General features: G+C 44.9%; 1 protein-coding gene across 1 annotated transcript in view; it reads right to left on the bottom strand.

Annotated features, from left to right (window-relative positions):
- SSX2IP (SSX family member 2 interacting protein) overlaps positions 1-20,166 on the bottom strand; it is a 33,070-nt gene extending 12,904 nt beyond the window's left edge. The window contains exons 1-6 of the mRNA XM_056844322.1: positions 20,134-20,166; positions 12,547-12,679; positions 11,732-11,895; positions 11,342-11,542; positions 4,420-4,530; positions 706-841 (exon numbers count right to left, since the gene is read on the bottom strand). Coding sequence (XP_056700300.1) covers positions 706-841; positions 4,420-4,530; positions 11,342-11,542; positions 11,732-11,895; positions 12,547-12,589 — 655 coding nt within the window. The 5' untranslated portion in view covers positions 12,590-12,679; positions 20,134-20,166. The remainder of the gene's footprint in view (positions 1-705; positions 842-4,419; positions 4,531-11,341; positions 11,543-11,731; positions 11,896-12,546; positions 12,680-20,133) is intronic.
- Between the last annotated feature and the right edge of the window lie 777 nt (positions 20,167-20,943).

Here is a 20,943-nt window from a genome sequence, read left to right as displayed (position 1 = left end):
AATCTGCTGCAGGCTTAACAAACTTTCCCCCCTCCACACACAAATTTATTTTTAAGAGCATACCAAGAAAAATCAGTACAGCCTGTACCCATCCCAAGGGGCATCCCTGATTAGGGCTCTGTCTTGATTTTGAATCCTAGAAAGGTATTGATCTTCTTCCTATGTCCAAACACGTTGGGACACAGATATCCCAAGAAACACTATTCCTTGAAGCTTCAAGATGTGCTGCCACAATTCGCTGAGCTAGGCCTGGTTCACAGAAGAGAACGAGGTGGCAGAACCCTGCAGTGGTAGAACGGACTGTAATCATTCAGGGTGCAGGAAGTGGGCTCAGCTTTTAAATGTTTCATCACACAAAAAATTCCTCACACAAACAGAAAATAAATAAAGCAGGGAGAATTGTTCTTGTTTGGTTTGTTGAACTAGTTTTCTATTTTCATAGGGGCATACTCAAAAACACGACCCCTAGCTCTACAGTGTGAAGTGGCAAAATCCATTTCTAAAGCAGGACTCTGCCATCTCACTAACTGTACACATGAATGGCCTCATCCTACCATACACTACACCTTTATTATTCTTTGCATATTTACACAGGCATAAGAGTACCTAAGGAGATAAATGAAGGATCCACTAAAGCTGGAATAGGAAGTAAAAAGTAAATTCCGCCCCCCCCCCAATCTTGCTTCAAGAGATCTGTTAACATACCAATTTTTTTATCCTTTTTGTTCATAAGCAGCTGGTGAAAACGTTCTTTCAGTTTGTTGTACTCTCTCTCCTTTCTCTTCATATCATGATTGTACTGGGTTGCTCGACTTGCAACTATGTTCTGTAGCTTCTGCACCTACAAAAATATCATCATTTTACTCAAGATTTTAAAATAAAGTGCTCATCTCACTAATAAGAAACCAGCTTAGGATCAGCAATTATGCTCCGCATCAATAACTACTCAATAACCAAGGAATTTCAACAATTAACTCAAACAGATGTTGACCACAACTGAAAGTTAAGATGTCAGTAATTACAAGAAGAGTATGATTAAAGGCTTTTTACATGAACAGCTCCCTCAGATAATCATCCTTTGACCCAGATCTCTTGGTCTCTTTCTTGTTCATATGTTTCAGGGTGAATCAGAGGTTGAAAGAAGAGGAAAGTCAAAATCCATTGGTATGCATTACTTATGAAGCTACCTTTTATAATTAGACCATTGGTCCATCTAGCTCACTGTCTACTCTTCCTGCCAATGACCAAAAAAGTCCTTCCCACTGCCTCAGACCCTTTAACTCTACATGTCAGGGATTGAACATAGGACCTTCTGTATGCAAAGAAGGTGCTCAAAGACTGAGCCACTGCTCCTCTCGGCCACTACAAGATAAATATTAGAGGCTCTTAATTTCTGGCAAGTCTGATCTTGGCTAGAAACATGTTAAGGTAAAGGGTGTCACCCAAACTGGACCCAGATATTGTATTTTAAATTACGAAGACTGTCAGTAATTCTGCTTTTTTTTGTTGTTGTTGTTATTGTCATCGGGTTTTTTCTAATAAAATTAAATGGGGGGACTGGACCCAGAGAAGGGGAAATTAGCTTTAAAGGGGTTCCAGAAAGAACAATGAAAGACCTGTAGTCTCTGTACACCAGGGTGGATCTTGGTAGGGGTACTCCAAAATAAAATTACGAAGGTGAGAGAGAGTAACTGTAAACACAAACAAATGACTTTATTGTATACAAGACAAAAGAAAAAGAATAAAAATGTACAGAACCTATACTGGGCACCTGAGAACTGATTCCCTAAGCACTGACACATGAACGCACGTATCAGCAAGAGGGTGCACTTATAAAAGGTAGAAGGGGGAGGAAGGGATATGCAACCTTAATTCCAGGGCTTGAGGTCTGGAGAAGACATGGGCAGATGCAGCTGAGGTCCAAGGAGCAGAGCAAGGAGCTGGCAAAGCAAGGGGAGAAAAGCCAACAAAGTGCAGCAGAGGTTCTCAGAAGGAAACCAGACTTCTGACTAGCAGAGATCTGGACCGGAGATCTGAGGAACCATTTGCTGGGTTTGGGGGTTCCAGAGTAGGTGGGGATTAGAACATTCTGACTTTGGATTGTATCAAGATAAAAAGTTTAAATCTCACTGGCTGGTTTGAAGCTAACTGCTGTCAAAATTTGGTGGAAAAATACCTTGATTCGACTATTGTGAGCCAAATCTACATGGACACAAAGAACCTGGGTAAGGCAACATGATTAACATACTTTAATTAGGCTGAAGTGAGCCAAATCTGCATGGACACAAAGGTCTGGGTGAGGCAAGATAGCTCCTGAACTAGATGGAGGGCAAATTAATGACTTAAGTTCCCTTCTTGATTGAGTCAAAAATGGAAGAAGAGGAACCAGGAGTTGGTTAGTGAAATAGCAACATCATTGGGCTGGGCAGACACTTCTTGGGTATGTCAGGATATTGGGTGATATCTCCAGTGTTGAAAAGTTTTTTTCTTATTGGGAAATTGTATGCCACTGAGCTGGGGGAGATTGCACTTGTTCTGCTTTCCTTGCAGCAACAACCTTCCTCTTCATTCCTGGGAATTGCTGATGTCATGGCTGAACTCAGTGCCTTTAAGAGACTCCCAAAGTTTCAGATCCCCTGGCCCTTAGGCTGTAAAAGGGGGTGCCTAATAAAACAACTGAGTCCAAAATAAAAGGGGAGCCCTACTATCTGAGTGAGGGGTCTCAACTGGAGAAAGGGGTGGGGTCCTCACAAGGGTACTTTAGTACATATGTGGTGGTGCTGTGAATTGGTTCAACAATTTTAGAATACACAAAGAAATAATCAATATGGTAGGAAATTTTTTAATTTACTTCTTCAGGGAAGTATCAGTGGGAATTTAGAAAAGAACACAGTAACTTACAGCAATTACTGTAGTAAAAATTATGTTGGCCCAGGTTTGGAAACACAACTAACCCCGGGGTTGGGAGAGAGACATTGGCTATGTAGAAGTTGACATGTAACGCTTATAGGTAAGATCACAAACTATAAATGTATGTGGGTAAGAACTTGATCTCCCTTTATACATTTTTGGAATTCGTATAATCCACTGGATAAAATCAAGGGCGAGATATTGGAATGTATTCAACCGTTTGGCTATTAGTCTGTGAGGTTATCTTTTATAGGAAAATTTTAGAAAGAAATATCTTTTATAGAAATAAAGTTTTTGTGCTTCTGCTCTCTTTGTACTTTTCTTCTTTGTGTTTATGTAAATAAGTGCTTGTTTGACTTAGCTGGTTTTGAATGAAAAAAAGGCAAGCACAGTGACCCTTTAAAAAAAAAACAGGGGCTCTTGATTCCCCTTAATTTGAGCCCAATATAAGCAACTCTATAAATAAGCCTTGTTGATTCTAGTAATAAAGGACAAATAGGGTACCAAGTTCTCTAGAAGCACAAAGTGACTTCAAAATGAGGCAAGATAATCAGCCAGTAGGATTGGAAAACTTTGCAATTATTTTGCCAATGAAGGTTCTACCAACATCTTCTGAATGCAGACATTATTAAAATCAAGTTCAAAATTACCAGATTTAACAATTTGTATGAAATACCAGTCATCCCATCATACCACCATCCTCAAGTTTCTTATGTACGAAAGTACTTGGTCATATCTAGTTTTAAAACATACAGACCCTAACACATGACACCATGATAACACTTAGAAGCTTGCAGGTGACTCCAGGCCAGTCACACACAGTCAGCCTAATCTACCTCACAGGGTTGTTGTGAGATACAATGGACAAGAGGAGAATGATGTAAGATGCTTTGGGTTTCCATTGGGCAGAAGAAGAAGAGCTGGTTTTTATATGCCGACTTTCTCTACCACTTAAGGGAGAATCAAACCTGCTTACAATCACCTTCCCTTCCCCTCCCCGCAACAGACACCCTGTGAGGTAGGTAGGGCTGAGTGTGACTTGCCCAAGGTCACCCAGCTGGCTTTGTGTGTAGGAGTGGCGAAACCAACCCGGTTCCCCAGATTAGCCTCTGCCGCTCAGGTGGAGGAGTGGGGAATCAAACCCGGTTTACCAGATCAGACTCCACCGCTCCAAACCACCGCTCTTAACCACTAAACCACGATGGCAGGGTATAACTAATAATAAAAATATAATAGTAATATCCTGGCCACAGTCATTCCAATATACACCACCATGTGCACAGTGGTCAAAGAGCACCTTAAAATAGATCTACATCACGAGGAATCACAAACTGCATAGAGACCTTCATGACAAATTCACCTGCCATGCAATCATACAAGACTGCAGCCAGGACAAGTGTCAACAACTCCTCCCCTAGTGCACTTCCTATAAAATGAAAGACGAGCCTACTCAAGAAAGCCTCCCAGCCCACCAAAGAGACAGTTACCACACACTGCAGGCTGACTAACCTCATCTTTTTCATTTTTGAGTAATTGGTGCAAGTTTCTGTTCTTGCATTGCAGTTGTCTATCTCTTTCTTGAAGCCCGACTGTTTCTCTTCTAGAGGTTTCCAGCTGTTCCTATTAAAAGGGGCCAAAAATAAAAGCATTTGCAACTTCATATTTACCAGAATATGTCAATGCATATTGGCTACTAATACTCTGGCATTTTAGAGCACTGGAATGCTAGCTGCACTCATGGATCAAACTGAGTAGGATAACATTTCGACATTTCTTCCCTACTTGATTGCAGTTATTCCACTTCAGCTTGCCACCTACAGCCACATCTGGGGTGAGGCGGGATGAGCACTGGCACGTGGCAAACTGAGCTTTGCCCATAGCAGTGTATTCAAGGACAGTACCACATGTAGTTGCTATAGCACTGCATTAGCACACTACAGCAGCTGAACATACAGCAATCCATTTAATTGATAATCTAAGATGCATTATCATTCTAAGACTTGAAGAGGGAAGGAGAGAGCCACACATGTAACCAACAAGACCACACCAAATGTAAAATGAAGACAGAACTGTGCTGCCTTAAACAGAAAACTGCATGTATATCCACCATACCACTGCTCTGAATGAAGAACAGTGCTATGAAGCCTGCCTGTACAGAATGACCTTTCTCTTAGCTGTAAGAAGATAGCTGCTGCACAAACAACCTAACTTCAGCAACTTTGGAAGAATTGCATAATTACATTGGCTGAATGCCTCCATTGATTAAATAAATGAAAAATGTATCACTTGCTTGGACAAAAAAATTGCATGTTTAAGTCACTGCCTTAATTTTGAATCCCACACCAGGACAGGAGTTAAGGACTCTACAGAAAATTGTCTAACTGCCTGCTTTGACTGCAACATTAATAAGGTCAGACACAAGGTAGTCTCTTTGGATCAAGTAAAGCAGATTTAAAGTTTTAAGTCCTAGTCTGGCCTCAGCTTTTAGTTGATTAGAAATTAATTACAAGGGTACTAATGACAAATTCCTGCACTTCTGGGTACAGAAGCTAGACAGTACATGAAACATGCCTTTGGGCATGGGGGCGAGATCAGAATTTATAACTCCCCAATACTCAACTTATCCTTCATATTAATTTGACTAGCAAACTTCCTGGTAAGGAAAAAAACTAGAACTTTCTCAAAAGTTCGAAGTGTTTGTTAAGCAGGAACTTCAGTGTAGAGTTGCTGTTAGAACACCAGACTGGGCTGTTGGGAGATCTGGGTTCAAATCCACATTGTGCTGTGAAATTCACTGGATAACCCTGGCCCAGTCACTCTTTTCCCTCCCTCAGCTTAATATATCTCACACGGCTGTTGTGAGGATGAAACAGGGTAGGGAGAACGAGCCTTGGATACTCACTGTGAAGGCTCCTTCTGCTCTGGAATACGGAGGTCATCTGTAATCTGGGTGTTTCCGTTCCTCTTGCTTCTGGGAGGCAGGACTAAATTTTGACTTCCTGTCCCTAGGGAAACGCCCCCTCATTTCCAGTTTAAAACTTTCCGAGCCATAGGGTACAAAAAACACCTAAACTTTTTTTTTTTTTTTTTTTTTAAGGACAGGAAGGTCTTAGGAGAAAAAACAACAGTAACTGCGAGAAATAACAAGTGTTAGTAACAGCATTCAACTAGGAGCCGTGGCTCCTTTGTGGATAGGGAAAAGATTTGCTAGATCCCCAAACGAACTAGCTAATCCTAGACTTAAGATGCAAAATTCCTGAGAGGTGGGCCAGATGACCTCCGTATTCCAGAGCAGAAGGAGCCTTCACAGTGAGTATCCAAGGCTCGTTCTCGCTCTGGAAGAGGAGGTCATCTGTAATCTGGGACTTACAAGAGCTGTCCCCGGCCCGGGTGGGTTATGAATTTTGCAGAACGCTCTGAAGGACCCTACGGCCAAAGGCCGCGTCTGCAGAAGCGAACAGATTCAATTTATAGTGGCGAACGAACGTGGAGACGGACGACCAAGTCGCCGCCTTGCAGATTTCCTCTAGGGAAGCCTGCCGGTGGAGGGCAGCCGTGGTGGCGGCACTCCTGACGGAATGGGCCGTGATGCCCTGCGGCACGGCCAACCTGCTGGAGCTATAGGCCTGAGTAATGCAGGATCTGATGGTGCGACTTATTGCCGCGCGAGACATGGGTTTGCCTTTGTTCGGGGCTGACAAATTGATAAACAGGGATTCAGATGTCCTGATGCCCTCAGTGCGCGAGATGTAAATTTTGAGCGCCCTCCTGAGGTCTAGAGTGTGCCACTCTCTCTCTTTGGGGTGCTGGGGGTTGGGGCAGAAGGAGGGCAGCACTAAGTCTTGTTCCCTATGGAATTTGGTGTTGACCTTTGGGAGAAAAGACGGATCTGGGCGAAGAACCACCTTATCCCTATGAAAGGCACATAATTCTGGTCTAACCGATAGGGCCCCAAGCTCTGAGACCCTTCGAGCTGAAGTAACGGCTGTCAGGAACAAGACCTTCATTCTTAGATGCCTTAGATCGGTAGATCGTAAAGGTTCGAAAGGTGCCTTGGTGAGAGCGGATAAAACAGTGTGGAGACTCCACGTGGGAAATCTATGGGCCACTGCTGGGGAGGAAAGACTGACCCCTCTAAGGAAGGCCTTAACATGTGGATGCTTAGTGATCTGGATGCCTGAAATCTTGGGAACCAAGGTGGCTATTGCGGCAAGTTGTCGGCGAAGTGTGGCTGGCTTGAGGCCCTTGAGGCGCCCGTCTTGGAGAAAGGACAACAGGTGAGAAACTCGAGGTTTTAGAGGGTTCACATGTTTGCGTCTACACCACCTAACAAAGGTCTTCCAGGTCGTGCCATAGATGCGACGTGTGGATGGCCGCCGAGACGTGACGATGGTATCTGCAATGTCTGGGTCGTAGCCTAAGGCTAAGAGCCGGTCCCTTTCAACAACCATGCGGTCAAGCGATACCACCCCGGGTCCGGGTGGCAGATTGGACCCTGTTTGAGTAGATCTTGTCGCATTGGGAGTCGCCATGGGTCGCAGACTGACATTTCCACGAGAGTTGGAAACCAGGGACGCCTCGGCCAAAAGGGGGCGATCAGTATGATGGATGCTTTCAGAAGCCTTACTCGTCTCAAAACTCTGGGGATGAGTGGAAGGGGAGGGAAGGCGTAGAGGAGGACCTTCGGCCACGGAGACAATAGAGCATCCGTCATTTCCGCTTGGGGATGTTGGTAACGGGTAAAGAATCTTGGGAGCAGGTGGTTGGTAGCTGAAGCGAAAAGGTCTACCTGCGGAAAACCCAGGCGCTGGGAGAGAAGAAGAAAGGTTTCTGGATGCAGAGACCACTCTGACTCGTCCAGACTCCGTCTGCTCAGCCAGTCCGCTTGAGTATTGACTATCCCCTGGATATGTTCCGCGGAAATGGAGGCGAGATGGATCTCCGCCCAGGAAAGAATGAGCTTGGCCTCTCTGTGTAGGTTCAATGACCGAGAGCCCCCCTGTTTGTTTATGTGCGCTTTCGCTGCCACATTGTCGGTCCTGATGAGAAGGTGTTGGTTCCTGACCTGGGCATGAAAATGCAGTAGGGCCATCCGGATGGCTCTGATTTCCAGGGCGTTGATGTTCATAAGCCGTTCCTTCGAGTTCCAGAGTCCCTGAGCCGGCTGGTTGAGAAGGGTGGCTCCCCAACCCGTGAGGGATGCATCGGTAAACAACTGGATCGGAGCAGGGGTGATATATTGAAGACCCTGAGAGAGGTTGCTGGGGCAGGCCCACCATCGAAGGCTCGACTTGACGGCTTTGGGAAGAACCAGACGTTTGTGAGACCTGGATGAAATCTCCCTTTGATACGGACGAAGAAACCACTGCAGCGTCCTGGCGTGGAGTCTGGCCCACCTTACGGCTGGAATGGTGGAAATCATAAGACCCTGTAGTTTTGCCAGGTTGATGATCTGAGATGACTTGGAGAGGAGAGTGAACTTGGCCATGGAGGAGATCTTGGTCACCTTGTCCTCTGGAAGCGTCAGAGTATTGGAGACTGTATCTATGTAGACTCCCAAGTGAAGCAGATGCCGGGAAGGAGAAAGATGGCTCTTTTTCTTGTTTATCAGAAAACCGTGGGCTTCCAAAAGCTCCATAACTATCATTGTGTGATTGAGACAAAGATCCCTTGATGACGCACAGATCAGAATGTCGTCTAAGTAGGGGTGCAGTCGTATCCCCCTCTGCCGTGCCCGGGCTATCAAGGTTACGAGGACCTTCGTGAAGACCCGAGGGGCGGATGACAAGCCGAAGGGGAGCGCCCGGAACTGGTAGTGCCTGTGTTGAAAACGGAAACGGAGGTATTTTCGATGGAGGGGATGTATCATGATATGCAGGTAGGCTTCCTTTAAGTCTATGGATGTGAGGAAGTCCTGCGGTTGTAGAGCCTCTGTGATCGAGCAGAGAGTCTCCATCCTGAAGCGCCTCTTGTGGACGTGTCTGTTGAGGAACTTGAGGTCGAGGATAGCCCTCCAATCTCCGTTTCTCTTTGGCACTGTGAAGAAATAGGAGTAAACTCCCAATGAGTTCTCCTGTGGATTCACTGGCTCGATGGCTTGAATGTCGAGCAGGTGACGGATGGCTTCTGCTGTTCTGAGCTGTTTTTCTTTGTTTGAAGGGCGTGTCAATGCTACCATGCGGTCTGGAGGTATGGTGACTAGTTCCAGCTGGTAGCCCTGATTGATGATGCTGAAGACCCAGGCATCTGGGTGGGAGGTTTTCCACTGATGACGGAATTGAGTCAGCCTGCCCCCCACAGGCTGGACGGGAGCGTCACTGTTTTGATGGACGAAAAGGTTTGTCGCTCCTTTCTCCCTGGAAGTTGGTGAAGCGGGGGGACTTGGAGAAACGGCCCCCTCTCCGAAAGGATCCCCTGGAGGAGCTCCACTGATTTCTTCTTTGCTCCGGTCTGTAACGAGATAGGGTATGGGAGGTGCGAAAGGAACCCTGGGAGGAAAAACCTTTTTGTTCCTTACGGAAGACCTTGGGTAAGGCCTTCTTCTTGTCCTTCGTTTCGACCAATATTTCTTCCAGCTTTTCCCCAAAAAGCTTCTTTCCTTGGAAGGGGAACCCCATTAAAACTGTTTTAGATCTGTGCTCCACCTGCCAAGGGCGGATCCATAGCGCCCTTCTAGCCGCTGCCGTAGTTGCCATGGACCTAGCTGCGAAGGCCATTGTGTCTAAAGAGGAGTCGGCTAGAAAGGACACGGCTTTCAAAATCCTAGAAACCCCCTCCAAAGCGTTTTTGTCGTCCTCTGGGATAAGTTGACCTAGTTTCCTGGTCCAGACTATTGCCGCACGAGAGACCAGGGCTGAAGTAATGGATGCTTGGATGGCCCAAGCCGCTGCGTCGTGGGACTTCTTGCAAGCCAGATCGGCCTTGCGGTCTACAGGATCCCTAATAAGGCCCTGGCCCTCCTCTGTGACTAGGTCAGAGGTATGGAGAGCAGTGACTGCAGATTCCACTAGGGGGATCTTGAATATTTCAGCAGAGTTACTAGCTATGTTGTAAAGCTTCTTAACCACTGCTGGAGGTTGGCGAGAAGCCAGGGGCTTTTCCCACTCTGCATTAATAAGGGTTAAAAAATAATCAGGGACGGGGGCTACACGTGGAGTGGCATGGTGCATGTGGAAAAACTCTTTGGCTCCTAGCTGCTTCTCTTGGGGCTGGGAGTCAGGAGTTGCATTTAAGTCAAGGGCTGCTAATGTCTTGGATAGCAAAGATTGATAGTCATCAGGGCTAAATAACCTAAGTTGTTTCTCCTCAGTAGCGAGGTCCTCTCCTTCGGATGAGAACTCGCCTTCCTCCCTCTCATCGCCAGAGGAAGCTGGAGAAAAGGTGACTGTGGCAGAGGCTTGTTTGGCCGGGGGGGGCTTGAGGGCTGCCTTGGTAAGCCACTGGCTCCTTCCCTCCCTTTGGGGTGGTTGGGAACTGGGGCCCTCCCCCGGGTCACTGACAGAGAGTTCAGAGGGGTCCCGGACAGAGGAGGTTGGGGAAGAGAGCTGTACCGCTCTGATGCCTTCTACAAAGGCATCCTTAATTAGTGCCGAAAGCTCCGCTTTGAGGGACAGTAGTCCCGCCGCTTCTATGGCGGATAAGGAGGAGAGCGCGTTACCCTCCGAGGAGGGAGTCTGCGCCTTACCGGCTGGAGGGTTCTCTGTGGTTGCGGCTTGCGGCGCTGCTGGAGCCGTCGGGATCTCCGGCCCCTTCGCTACGGAGGAGAGCCTGAGCGGCGCGGCCGCAGCAAGAGAGCGGGAAACAGTAGGTGCGCAAGTTCTTTTAGCGCTTTTTGCCTGAGCCGCGTCGGCTCCTTTCCTCTTAAGGGAACTGTCTCCCCGCTTCTTCTTGCTCCTCCCCTTAGAGCCACCGGAGTGGCTGCCAGGGGGCTTTTGGTGGACTTGCGGGGCTGGGACAAGCAAGCCGGGGTCCAAATCCTCCAGTGCAATAAAGGGGTCAGGGGGAACGTCCGCCATTTTGATTTGGCGGGAAAAGACCTGACTAAAAGGGCCTAGTTGCACTGAATAGCAGGAGGACAGATAAAAAACAGTATAGAGTAGAAGGTAGAAATATTAGTCCTCTAAGAGGAAGAAGAAAGAAATTAGAAAAATTAGTCTTCTAAAGAGGAAATAGCAGAGAGCTGCTGACAGAGCCTGCTCTCCCGATGCGAGGCAGGAAAGAACTGGAAATGAGGGGGCGTTTCCCTAGGGACAGGAAGTCAAAATTTAGTCCTGCCTCCCAGAAGCAAGAGGAACGGAAACACCCAGATTACAGATGACCTCCTCTTCCAGAGCGAGAACCCTGTACACCACCCTGAGCAATTTGGTAGAAAGACTGGATAAAAAGATGCCAGATAGATATCGACAGAGAGATATCAAAAAAGTTATTGTACCTTTAATTTAGCATAGCAATTCTGCAGATGATCCATATCGCTGCTTAGTTTGAGATGCTGAGTTTCTGCTTCTTCCCGAGCTCGAAGATGTTTGTGCTGGAGCTGGAGCAGTTCATTCATACAGTTTAAAACTGACACGACATGCAACTCTTTACCTTTGGAGTCAGCATAAAGCGAAGGGAAGCCAAGAGTGGTCAGTTCCTACCACAGGAGAGAGAAACTAATTAAAACCAATCCCTCTTTTCTATGCAGTTACTTCAGACAGTGTTCAGAGAAGCATCAAATCCCACCACCACTTCTGTCGCTAAGCAGGCACAAGGGGGTGGGGAATACGCCAAGAGAGCTTCTCCGCATTAAAAAAAAATGCAATTCCTCAACCAGCTGATTTACCGTGTTAAGATAGGAGAGGCTCTGTTCAACATTCTCTTCTGTGCAGAAGGCACTGGTAAAACTGTGCGCGCTTTGGGACAAAGGCAGTGGAGAGCTTAGAACGAGTACACTTAAGCTTGAGGGGGACATCTTTTTGGCTGAGGTATACCAAGGGATATTGTTATCTACGGAAAAGAAAAACCCAAATATTATCAAGCAGATCAGGCACACTACTGCTTATTAGTGTAATTCTTGTCCAGCGGAGAACAAAAATGGCAACTCCAGAAGGTCGCTGTCAGCTAATCATTTAGAATTATTTAGGTATAAGGAAGAAAACTCCCAACAAATTATTTATCAGAGCAATTTCAAAACATTCCTGATGCTAAGTCTTGCTATGAAACTTCACATTTGATTAAATAACAAAATAGTTCTTCCATATGCTTAACATTATTTTATGTATTGAGGTTTTGTGACTTTATTGTATTGTATTTTACTTTTCAGCCACCTTGGACTTATTATGACAAGGCAGCCTATAAATTAAATATTACTGATACCATTCTTCTTTAATGAAGTATTTTATGACAAACCTTCCTTTTCTTCAGAACACGTTAGTGTACTGTTAGGACTCCAAAAGTGCAATGTTAAATGACTATTCAATTCTGGGAAAAGCCAGCAATTGCAATGCGTTATAAAGCCACATCATTCTGAATTTCCATTTTGAAAAACAAGTTGGGTATTTACAGAGTAGCAGTTATTGAGCAGTCCATAAACAGATATCGCTATTTATTCCCTGCATTAAACACACCCACATTCAACTTTTGACTTCAGTACTCTACCTGGTAATTGTGCTGGAACTGCAGGAGTGTTCCGATCTCCCATAGCAACAAACGCATCCAGAGTACCTGATCAACTGCTTCAGCAGAGAAGCATTAGGATCACTGTGGGTTAAGCCTCCTACGTAAGCATATCCTAAAATAGCAAGAATGTTTTAGATTAACTGATGTAATTAAAAGTGGAAGTTAAAGCAGGCATTGTAGACATTGTATTTCCTTAAGTACTTTTTTCTGGACTTTTAGATTCCCATGACTAGACAAATACTTGAAAATGCTTTGCTAGAAAGATAGTTTGATATGTGATAGGCAAATCTCAAATTTAAAACAAGGTACTGGCTCCCTGCAAACTGACAATAACAAGGCAATTTATCTAATGCAATTTGTCTTCTGTGTGCATCACTCCACGCATGATGAAGTGGCTCCTATGACCATTACACAGGTTTTATAACTCAGAGGCTCATCAGAAACATGTAGTTTCATTTCACATCATCTCTTTGCTTTTATCATGTTATGAAAAATAAAATAAGACTCAGCCGGTCAGTATTTAGAAGAAGACAATGCAAAGGGAAAACAAGATATTAACAGTTTGGATCCAATACTGGCACTTCCACTGGGCTTAGGAGGTTAATCTTTGCCAATTAGCCCCTTCCATTGTGGAGTCCCAGTTTAAGCCCTCATCCCTGGGGGTTCCCCGACCGGAGCAGAATTTCAAGGGGCTGAAGCAGGAGGAGGGAGGTGGGGAAGACCTGCCCCACTACCTTGTCTCCACTGGTGGTGGTTTGGATCCAACCTACTGTTTATTGGGGGGGGGTCAATATATCATACAAATGAATACATTGGCAATATGCATTTTTACTGCGCCTATAGAAAAGTTTTTTTAAAAAATTGCAACTTCCATAATTGAAAGGATCCCTCACTCTGCTACAAGAGAATTTACTTTCTGAAAGATGTGATGTCAAAAATGGATCTCACTATCACCCTGAAGACCAATTCAATCAGTATTTTCAAGAGAGAAACCTGGAAAAGGTTGAGCTTTCAAACGATCTCAGAATTTTTAGCACAGTAAAACCACTGAGAGTACATGGCTATCCAGTGATTAATGCGATGTGGTTTGTTCCCAACAACCAATTTTCTCCTCATAGATATGATATTCTAATTAATAAACATGACATATGTGGGTTGGTTCATTCATTGCTTTCCTCCTGCAGTTAGAAAGATGGTCAAATACACATTCACAACTTATATGAAGCTGAATTCTCTTCAGAAAGTATTAATCAAATAGGCTCCATGTTGTCAGTATAAAAACCCATACATATTCCAGGAGTGGTTATGTTAGAGTGTTACAAGAAGAACAATGAGTGTACACAAAAAACGTAAATTGGTATGACACCAATAAAACTGCCTTGGCTCCCTCCAAAGAATTTTGAGAATTGTAGTTCAGTGTTGACCATTCTCTTTATTAGAGATCCTAGTCTTCTTACAGAACTCTAGTTCCTTGGGGGAAAGGCAGATAGGACATTTTGATTCATAGGGTCGCCATGAGTCGGAAGCGACTTGACGGCACTTAACACACACACACACACACACACACTGACAGTTTAATTTTGCAGTGCAGGTATGCCAAAAGAGTTCTGTACTGTCTAGAAGACTATCATATCCTTCATGGAATTCATGAACTTTTGTAGGCGATGGCTTACTTCTTCAAGTAAATCTTTATTTGTTATAAAGTTCTCTACTGGAAGTTGGTGACATTACCACTTCGTTTCTCCAAGACATCTTTCAGTGTACTCTACATCCTGGATATCAGGATGTGCTAAGACCAATAGCAGAATCACGGCAGACTCTGGCAGAATCCCCAAAGGCAAAATGACATTACTTGGTTTAATTTTACCTAAAATGAGTAAAGCCAAGACATACTTGGGCTTTACATTAATATCAATCAATAATTCACAGGAGCACTAATGCAATTTAACTCTTTGCAATCTGACATGTGGTGGGTTTTCAAGAACAGCAACATACAAACCTTATTATATACTGATGGATGAGTTCAACAAGTGATAGAGAAGCTACTAAATCTATGTACCATATGGCCACCTTGAAAAAGTTTCCTCAGATTCAGCCTGAACGCAAGCAGCAAGATAGGGCAAATTGGTCTTTAGATCTCACTCAGTGATTTGGGGAGGAAAAAATTCTGCTCCACATACATAAATATAGTATCTGTTTATCTATAGCTGTCAGGGCTGTTGTGCTGCAAAATCAATCATATTAGGCGAGCTAAACATGGGAGCCTGGGGAGAGCAGGGTTTGGGGAGGGGGTGACCTCAGCAGGATATAATGCAATAGGGCCCACCCTCTAAAGAAGCCATTTTCTCCAGAGGAACTGATCCTGATCACCTGGAGATCAGTTGTAATTGCGAGATCTCTCCAGGTGCCACCTTAAAGTCAGCAACCCTAGATATGAAGCATGGACATACTTGACCCAGGCTTGTATTTGCCTTCTTTTGCTATCATTATTTGAACATTTTAATCAGAACATTTTTCCAACTCTCATCTCAACAGCACGTGCAGATCTATTCTTTCCACCAAAACAGGGGAAATCTGTGATTGCTAAAACTCTAAGCACACAAAAGAGATGCAGAATTCTGGGCTGGGTCCCAAGAAGCAAGTGCCATCCACAGAGGCCCAGTTATCACCCTGGAATCAAGTAAAGTTATAACACAGTGTTTTTATCTCCATTGCCATATTTGGATATGGCTAAGTCCATTTCATGTGGAGGCTATTCCCTAGGAACACAGCCCCACAATGCAGCACATGTTGATAAGACTGCGACAAGAACAAGCCCCCTGAAATTGGTGAACACCACCTTACACCACCGACCTGGGGCCACAGCTACAAGAAAGGGTCACCATGTGAAATGGACAAAGAAGAAATAATCCCTGGGTGATCTATGTCAAAAGCAATTGTAGATCAAGAATGTATAATTACCCTAGTCTATTCCTACCAGGACAGCCAGCGTGGTGTAGTGGTTAGGAGCAGCAGACTCTAACCTGGAGATCCGGGCTTGTTTTTCCACTCCTCCACATGAAGCCTGCTGGGTGACCTTGGGCCAGTCACAGTTCTCTCGGAACTCTCTCAGCCCACACAGAAGCAGGCAATGGCAAACCACTGCCAAGCATCTCTCGCCTTGAAAACCCTATGGGGTCACCCACACTCCTACCAATCCTCTCACCTCCTGTTGAGGCAGACATATAGTGTATATTGTTGTATTTTTAAAATGATGTTACCCGCCCTGAGCCGGCTTGCTGGGGAGGGCGGGTTGTAAGTCTAATAAATAAATACCCCAACATAAAGTGAGCTGGAGAAGAGAATGGGCTATAATCATAAAGAGAAATGCCCCTCCTGACCCACCAGCATGCCAATATTGTTTGAATGCAAGTATAATGTTAGGTAGTACAATATGAATTCTAAGTTAAGAGCTCCTGCACTATGTAGTACTTAAGGGTCATCTGTTTTGTGCTGTCTGAAACAACCTGCAATTTTAAACAAGAGACAGGACTTGACTGGCTCAGCACAGCTGCCTCAGATTTTTCTGGTGGGTGCTTAAGAGTTCATCCAGGAACAAATGTTTGCAGACAACAGAAAGAGTGGACACAATTAAGCACTGCTCAACAACGCCGTCATTTATTTATTTCCTCCATTTACACACAGCCTTTCTGCCCAATGGGGACCCGAAACAGCTTATATCATTCTCCTCTCTTCCATTTTATCCTCAGAACCACCCTATGTTCCACCAGAAAACATGCAAAGGATTATACTGCCAGTGAAGTTACCAGAAGTACAAGGTGACAGAAGTATTCCTTTGCAAAGCCTTAAATAAAAATGGATTTGTAATCTTCAGGACAATTTAATTTCTTCCATGACAACTTAGCTAAAAGCATTTATGTGCAACGCTTTCCAAATATTAAAACCATATGAATTACCCAGGACTAGAAAAACAGGCTTAACAACCAACCAACTACTGAATTGTTCTCAAAAGCTTTTATGACTTTGTGACATTGATAAAATAAAAAGTATTCTACTACGGCTGCTCTTAGAATTAAGTGACAGAAAGTAAATAGATTTTCAGCAGCCCTTCAGGGCAATCACATTACACCAGATGGCCTCTCAATAACGCATACTACTGCATCACCTCAAAAGCCTAAGATGTTACACACTTGCTCCTTTCCTCAATACCTTTATTTACTCAAGCTATTGTATCCTACTTTTCTCTAAAGGACCCCAGTATTAAAAACCGCACAGGTTAACATACTGATACAAATTTAACAGACTTTGAGATAACAAATGGTAGTCGCGTCACTGGCAACCACAAAAAGAGTAACAAAATGGCCTATAGAACAAGACTGTCTCACCTGTTTTCCTAAAGGCTGATAAGAACAATGCCCTAGTAACCTCCTTGGGTAAGCCATTCCATAAGACGGGGGCAAACCATACAAAAGGCACTAAGAAACCAGATTAATTGACTAGAGGAGAAATTATTTTTCAGTAGCACCAGATACTACCCTGAAGAGAGTTCAGATGATTTTGCCACGCCAAAACAAAACTAATAACCCGAAGTCAGCCTTAGTTAACCAAATCCACAGTTGGCGCACACACACTTCAAACACCAGCTTTTGTGTGAGCATCTGCATTGAGCCAGCCCATCAGAAAGTACTACCCGTAACTAGGAATGACACTGCTAACATTAGACTGCAAAGAGAGTTGATAAAAGCTTAGGCCTTTCATTAGACAGTAATCCCCTCCATAGACTGCATAGTTGTCCTGATGAAACAAAAACAATTTTGTAAAGGTTGACTGAAGAAGCCACAGAAGTTCAGTTTCACAATTCTATACCTACTCTTAAACGTTATTTTGTTTTTGAAGGCAAGAACTGGACTACTGTGGGGAGGGGGGGAAGAGACACATTAACAGGGCCAAGTAGAAAAGGGTATGCAAACTTTTTTAAAAAGTCTTATGGCCAGTCTCTGTTTTGACATGAGATAACATGCAACACCCAGAAAAAGCTGATGGGGGGGGGGGGGCTCAGACTGTATCAGCATACTGGCTGGGCTACAAACAAAAGAAATGTTAGTGTCATTCATGTTCATTCATGTTCATCCTTCTAAAACTAGAGCCTGTTCCTGACATAGCACAAAGTCATAAACAGTGTTGACAACCAGTAGCACAGACACAAATACAAAGAAAAAAACTTTTCTGCTTTTAGGTTTCTGTCACAGTAATACAGGACATATGTTAAAATGTCTTAACAGTTCTCGTTCAGAAAATTGCACAGAACTGCTAACCCAGGTATGTGTCTTTTTCTGATGACTCAGAGGAACCTGCCAAGTAGCACACTGGCTGGAGCCCCTTAAAATCATAATCCATTGATAACCCACCACACTCTGTGATATGTGATGAGAAGTTTGTCAAAGCAACATGACAATATTTTGATTTGATTTTTTTTGTTTTAATTTTATATAGCAGGATACAGAACAAAAAGGGGATTACAGAGAGAAAAAACAAAAAATGGGTTACGGCACTTTGTATTCCCAGCAATGTATTAAGAGTTTGAAAATGTTGTAAAAAACATCGCTTTAAAAGGGTTTTTGGATACCACAGCTTATAAATGGTTGGAAGATGTCTTCACAGCTAAAGGGGCCAAGCAAAGTGCGAACAGTATTTTTTATAACATTTTCAAACTCTTAATACATCGCTGGGAATACAAGTGCAGAAACCCCCAATGTCTGTGTCCAAGCCTTGGCAAAATAATACATTATTGAATCAGCTTCAATCTCACCTCTACAATTCTATAACTATGTGTTGATAGTGCCCTGTAATAAAATACAGTTCCCTTGAAAGTACTGTACTCAGCTTAGTATTTAAAAACATTTAGTAGATGATAACTGAGTAACTATGTTCTGATACAAGTTACTAACCTTAAATCTGACCATTAACGGAAATTATCATTTATTGACATTGAAAACCATCTAATAACCTATAACTCTTATTAGTCGTACTGTATCCTATGTCTAGCCGTAATATTTGGCAATATTTTGATTTTAAACCCACATCGAATTCAACGGGACTAAATTGGGTCTCGTTTATTTAAAAAAAAAAATCCACTGGGGTTGTTCTTTGCGGGTCAAGCAGATTAAGCAATGCACATCCAGTTGTTTCAAAACGGGAACTGAAAGATCAAAATCAGCACCACGCCATCCCACCCCGTTAAAAAGCGGCGAACGGGCAGACGCACCCACCCCAACCAGGACTCGAGGTGCGGTCATGAAACTGCATGGGTTATCGCTTCCATTTATTTATTAGATTTTTGTGTGTGTGTTAAGTGCTGCCAAGTCGCTTCCGACTCATGGCGACCCTATGAATGAAAGTCCTCCAAAATGTCCTATCTTTGACAGCCGTGCTCAGATCTTGCAAATTGAAGGCTGTGGCTTCCTTTATCGAGTCAATCCATCTCTTGTTGGGTCTTCCTCTTTTCCTGCTGCCCTCAACTTTTCCTAGCATGACTGTCTTTTCCACTGACTCTTGTCGTCTCATGATGTGACCAAAATACGATAGCCTCAGTTTAGTCATTTTAGCTTCCAGGGTCAGTTCAGGCTTGATTTGATCTATAACCCACTGATTTGTTGTTGTTGTTTTTTGGCAGTCCACGGTATCCGTAACACACTCCTCCAACACCACATTTCAAAGGAGTCTATTTTCTTCTTATCAGCTTTCTTCACTGTCCAGCTTTCACACCAACCATAGTAATAGGGAACACGATGGCATGAATTAATCCAGTCTTGGATTTTTACCCCGCCCTTTCCCGACCGAGATGGGGCTCAGGGCGGCTTACAGCAATGTCATCCGCAAGAGTTCAGTTAAAGCGCATCACGACAACTAAAAATAAACCAACTCCCGCACAGCCGCTCTCGCTCAATGCGCGCCGCGGCTCCTCCCACGACCGCTCCGCGCGCCCGCCTCCAACCGCCCGGAGCTCCACCCCCGCAGCCCAACTGGGCGCCACCTTCTCCGACACCTGGACAAACGCATCCTCTCTTGCAAAAAAGGCTGTGTGTTGTGTGTTAAGTGCTGTCAAGTCGCTTCCGACTCATGGCGACCCTATGAATGAAAGTCCTCCCAAACGTCCTGTCTTTGACAGCCTTGCTGAGATCTTGCCAATTGAGGGCTGTGGCTTCCTTTATTGGGTCCATCCATCTCTTGTTGGGTCTTCCTCTTCCTGCTGCCCTCCACTTCTCCTAGCATGCCTGTCTTTTCCATTGACTCTTGTCGTCTCATGAGTGTTACGAATTCCGTGGACTGCCAAAACTGTGCAAACCAGAAAACGCGTGAGAATGCCTATGGGTCCCCCCACCCCCACGCCGACTTTTCACGCGCTCCACGCATGCCCAAAACGTGAACTTCGCTCCAAACTCCACGTGTGCACCTTGAACACCTCCCCCCGCGATTTGCCTCCATGCGCCCATAAATTGCTCCCCCCGCTCCTGAAATCAAGCCCCGACCCCTCCCTCTCTCACCGTGCAAACAACACCTCCCCACCTGCTGCACAGGGGGCGGGGCTATCCGGCCCTCCCCGGGTCGCCAGCGTCGGGGCTGAAGCGCAGCGGTTTCTGCCTGGGAGCGGGCAGCCAACGGACCTGGCCCCGCCCACACACTCCTCGCGGGATTACTCGCGCTCCCCGCCGCCGCCCCCCACGCGGCTCCCTATTGGCCGCGCGGTTGCTAGGAGACGTTTCAACAAGGGGCCTTGGGAGACGCGGCAGCAGCTGGGCCTTTCCCCCCAACACCACCACCACCTGTTACAGGCAGCCCTTGTGCGCCCTCGTAGAAGCCGCGCAGGGAATATTTGGAGTATCGAAGCAATGCCAGTTGTCCAGAACGAACAAACAAAACAAAACAAATCCAAAAAGCAGCCTGACCTGGCTGCGCCGGGACCTTTTGTCAATGTATAACCTGCAGTCGAAGCTTTGAATGGCAAAGCGGCCAAGAGGAGCTGCAGGGCCAACGGGTGTCGAAAGGGGTAGTGAGGGAGGCCGCTTCAGCAACTGGCAACCCTGAGACCTTACAGTGGGTAGCCGTGTTAGTCTGTCTGCAGTAGTAGAAAAGGGCAAGAGTCCAGTAGCACCTTAAAGACTAACAAAAATATTTTCTGGCAGGGTAGGAGCTTTCAAGCTCTTACCCTACCAGAAAATATTCTTGTTAGTCTTGAAGGTGCTTCTGGACTCTTGCCCTTTTCTACTACCTGAGACCTTAGTTAAAGCAAAAAGTCCCCGTGGGATTTTGCGCTCACCGGGAATCTCCGTGTAAACTGGGCTGCAACCCGTATAGAGCAAAGACGTATGCTTAATC

This window comes from Euleptes europaea, chromosome 2 (assembly GCF_029931775.1).
Source record: "Euleptes europaea isolate rEulEur1 chromosome 2, rEulEur1.hap1, whole genome shotgun sequence".
NCBI classification, from domain to species: Eukaryota; Metazoa; Chordata; class Lepidosauria; order Squamata; family Sphaerodactylidae; genus Euleptes; species Euleptes europaea.
Note: the sequence above shows the minus strand (reverse complement) of the source record. Positions and strands in the feature narration are given on the sequence as shown.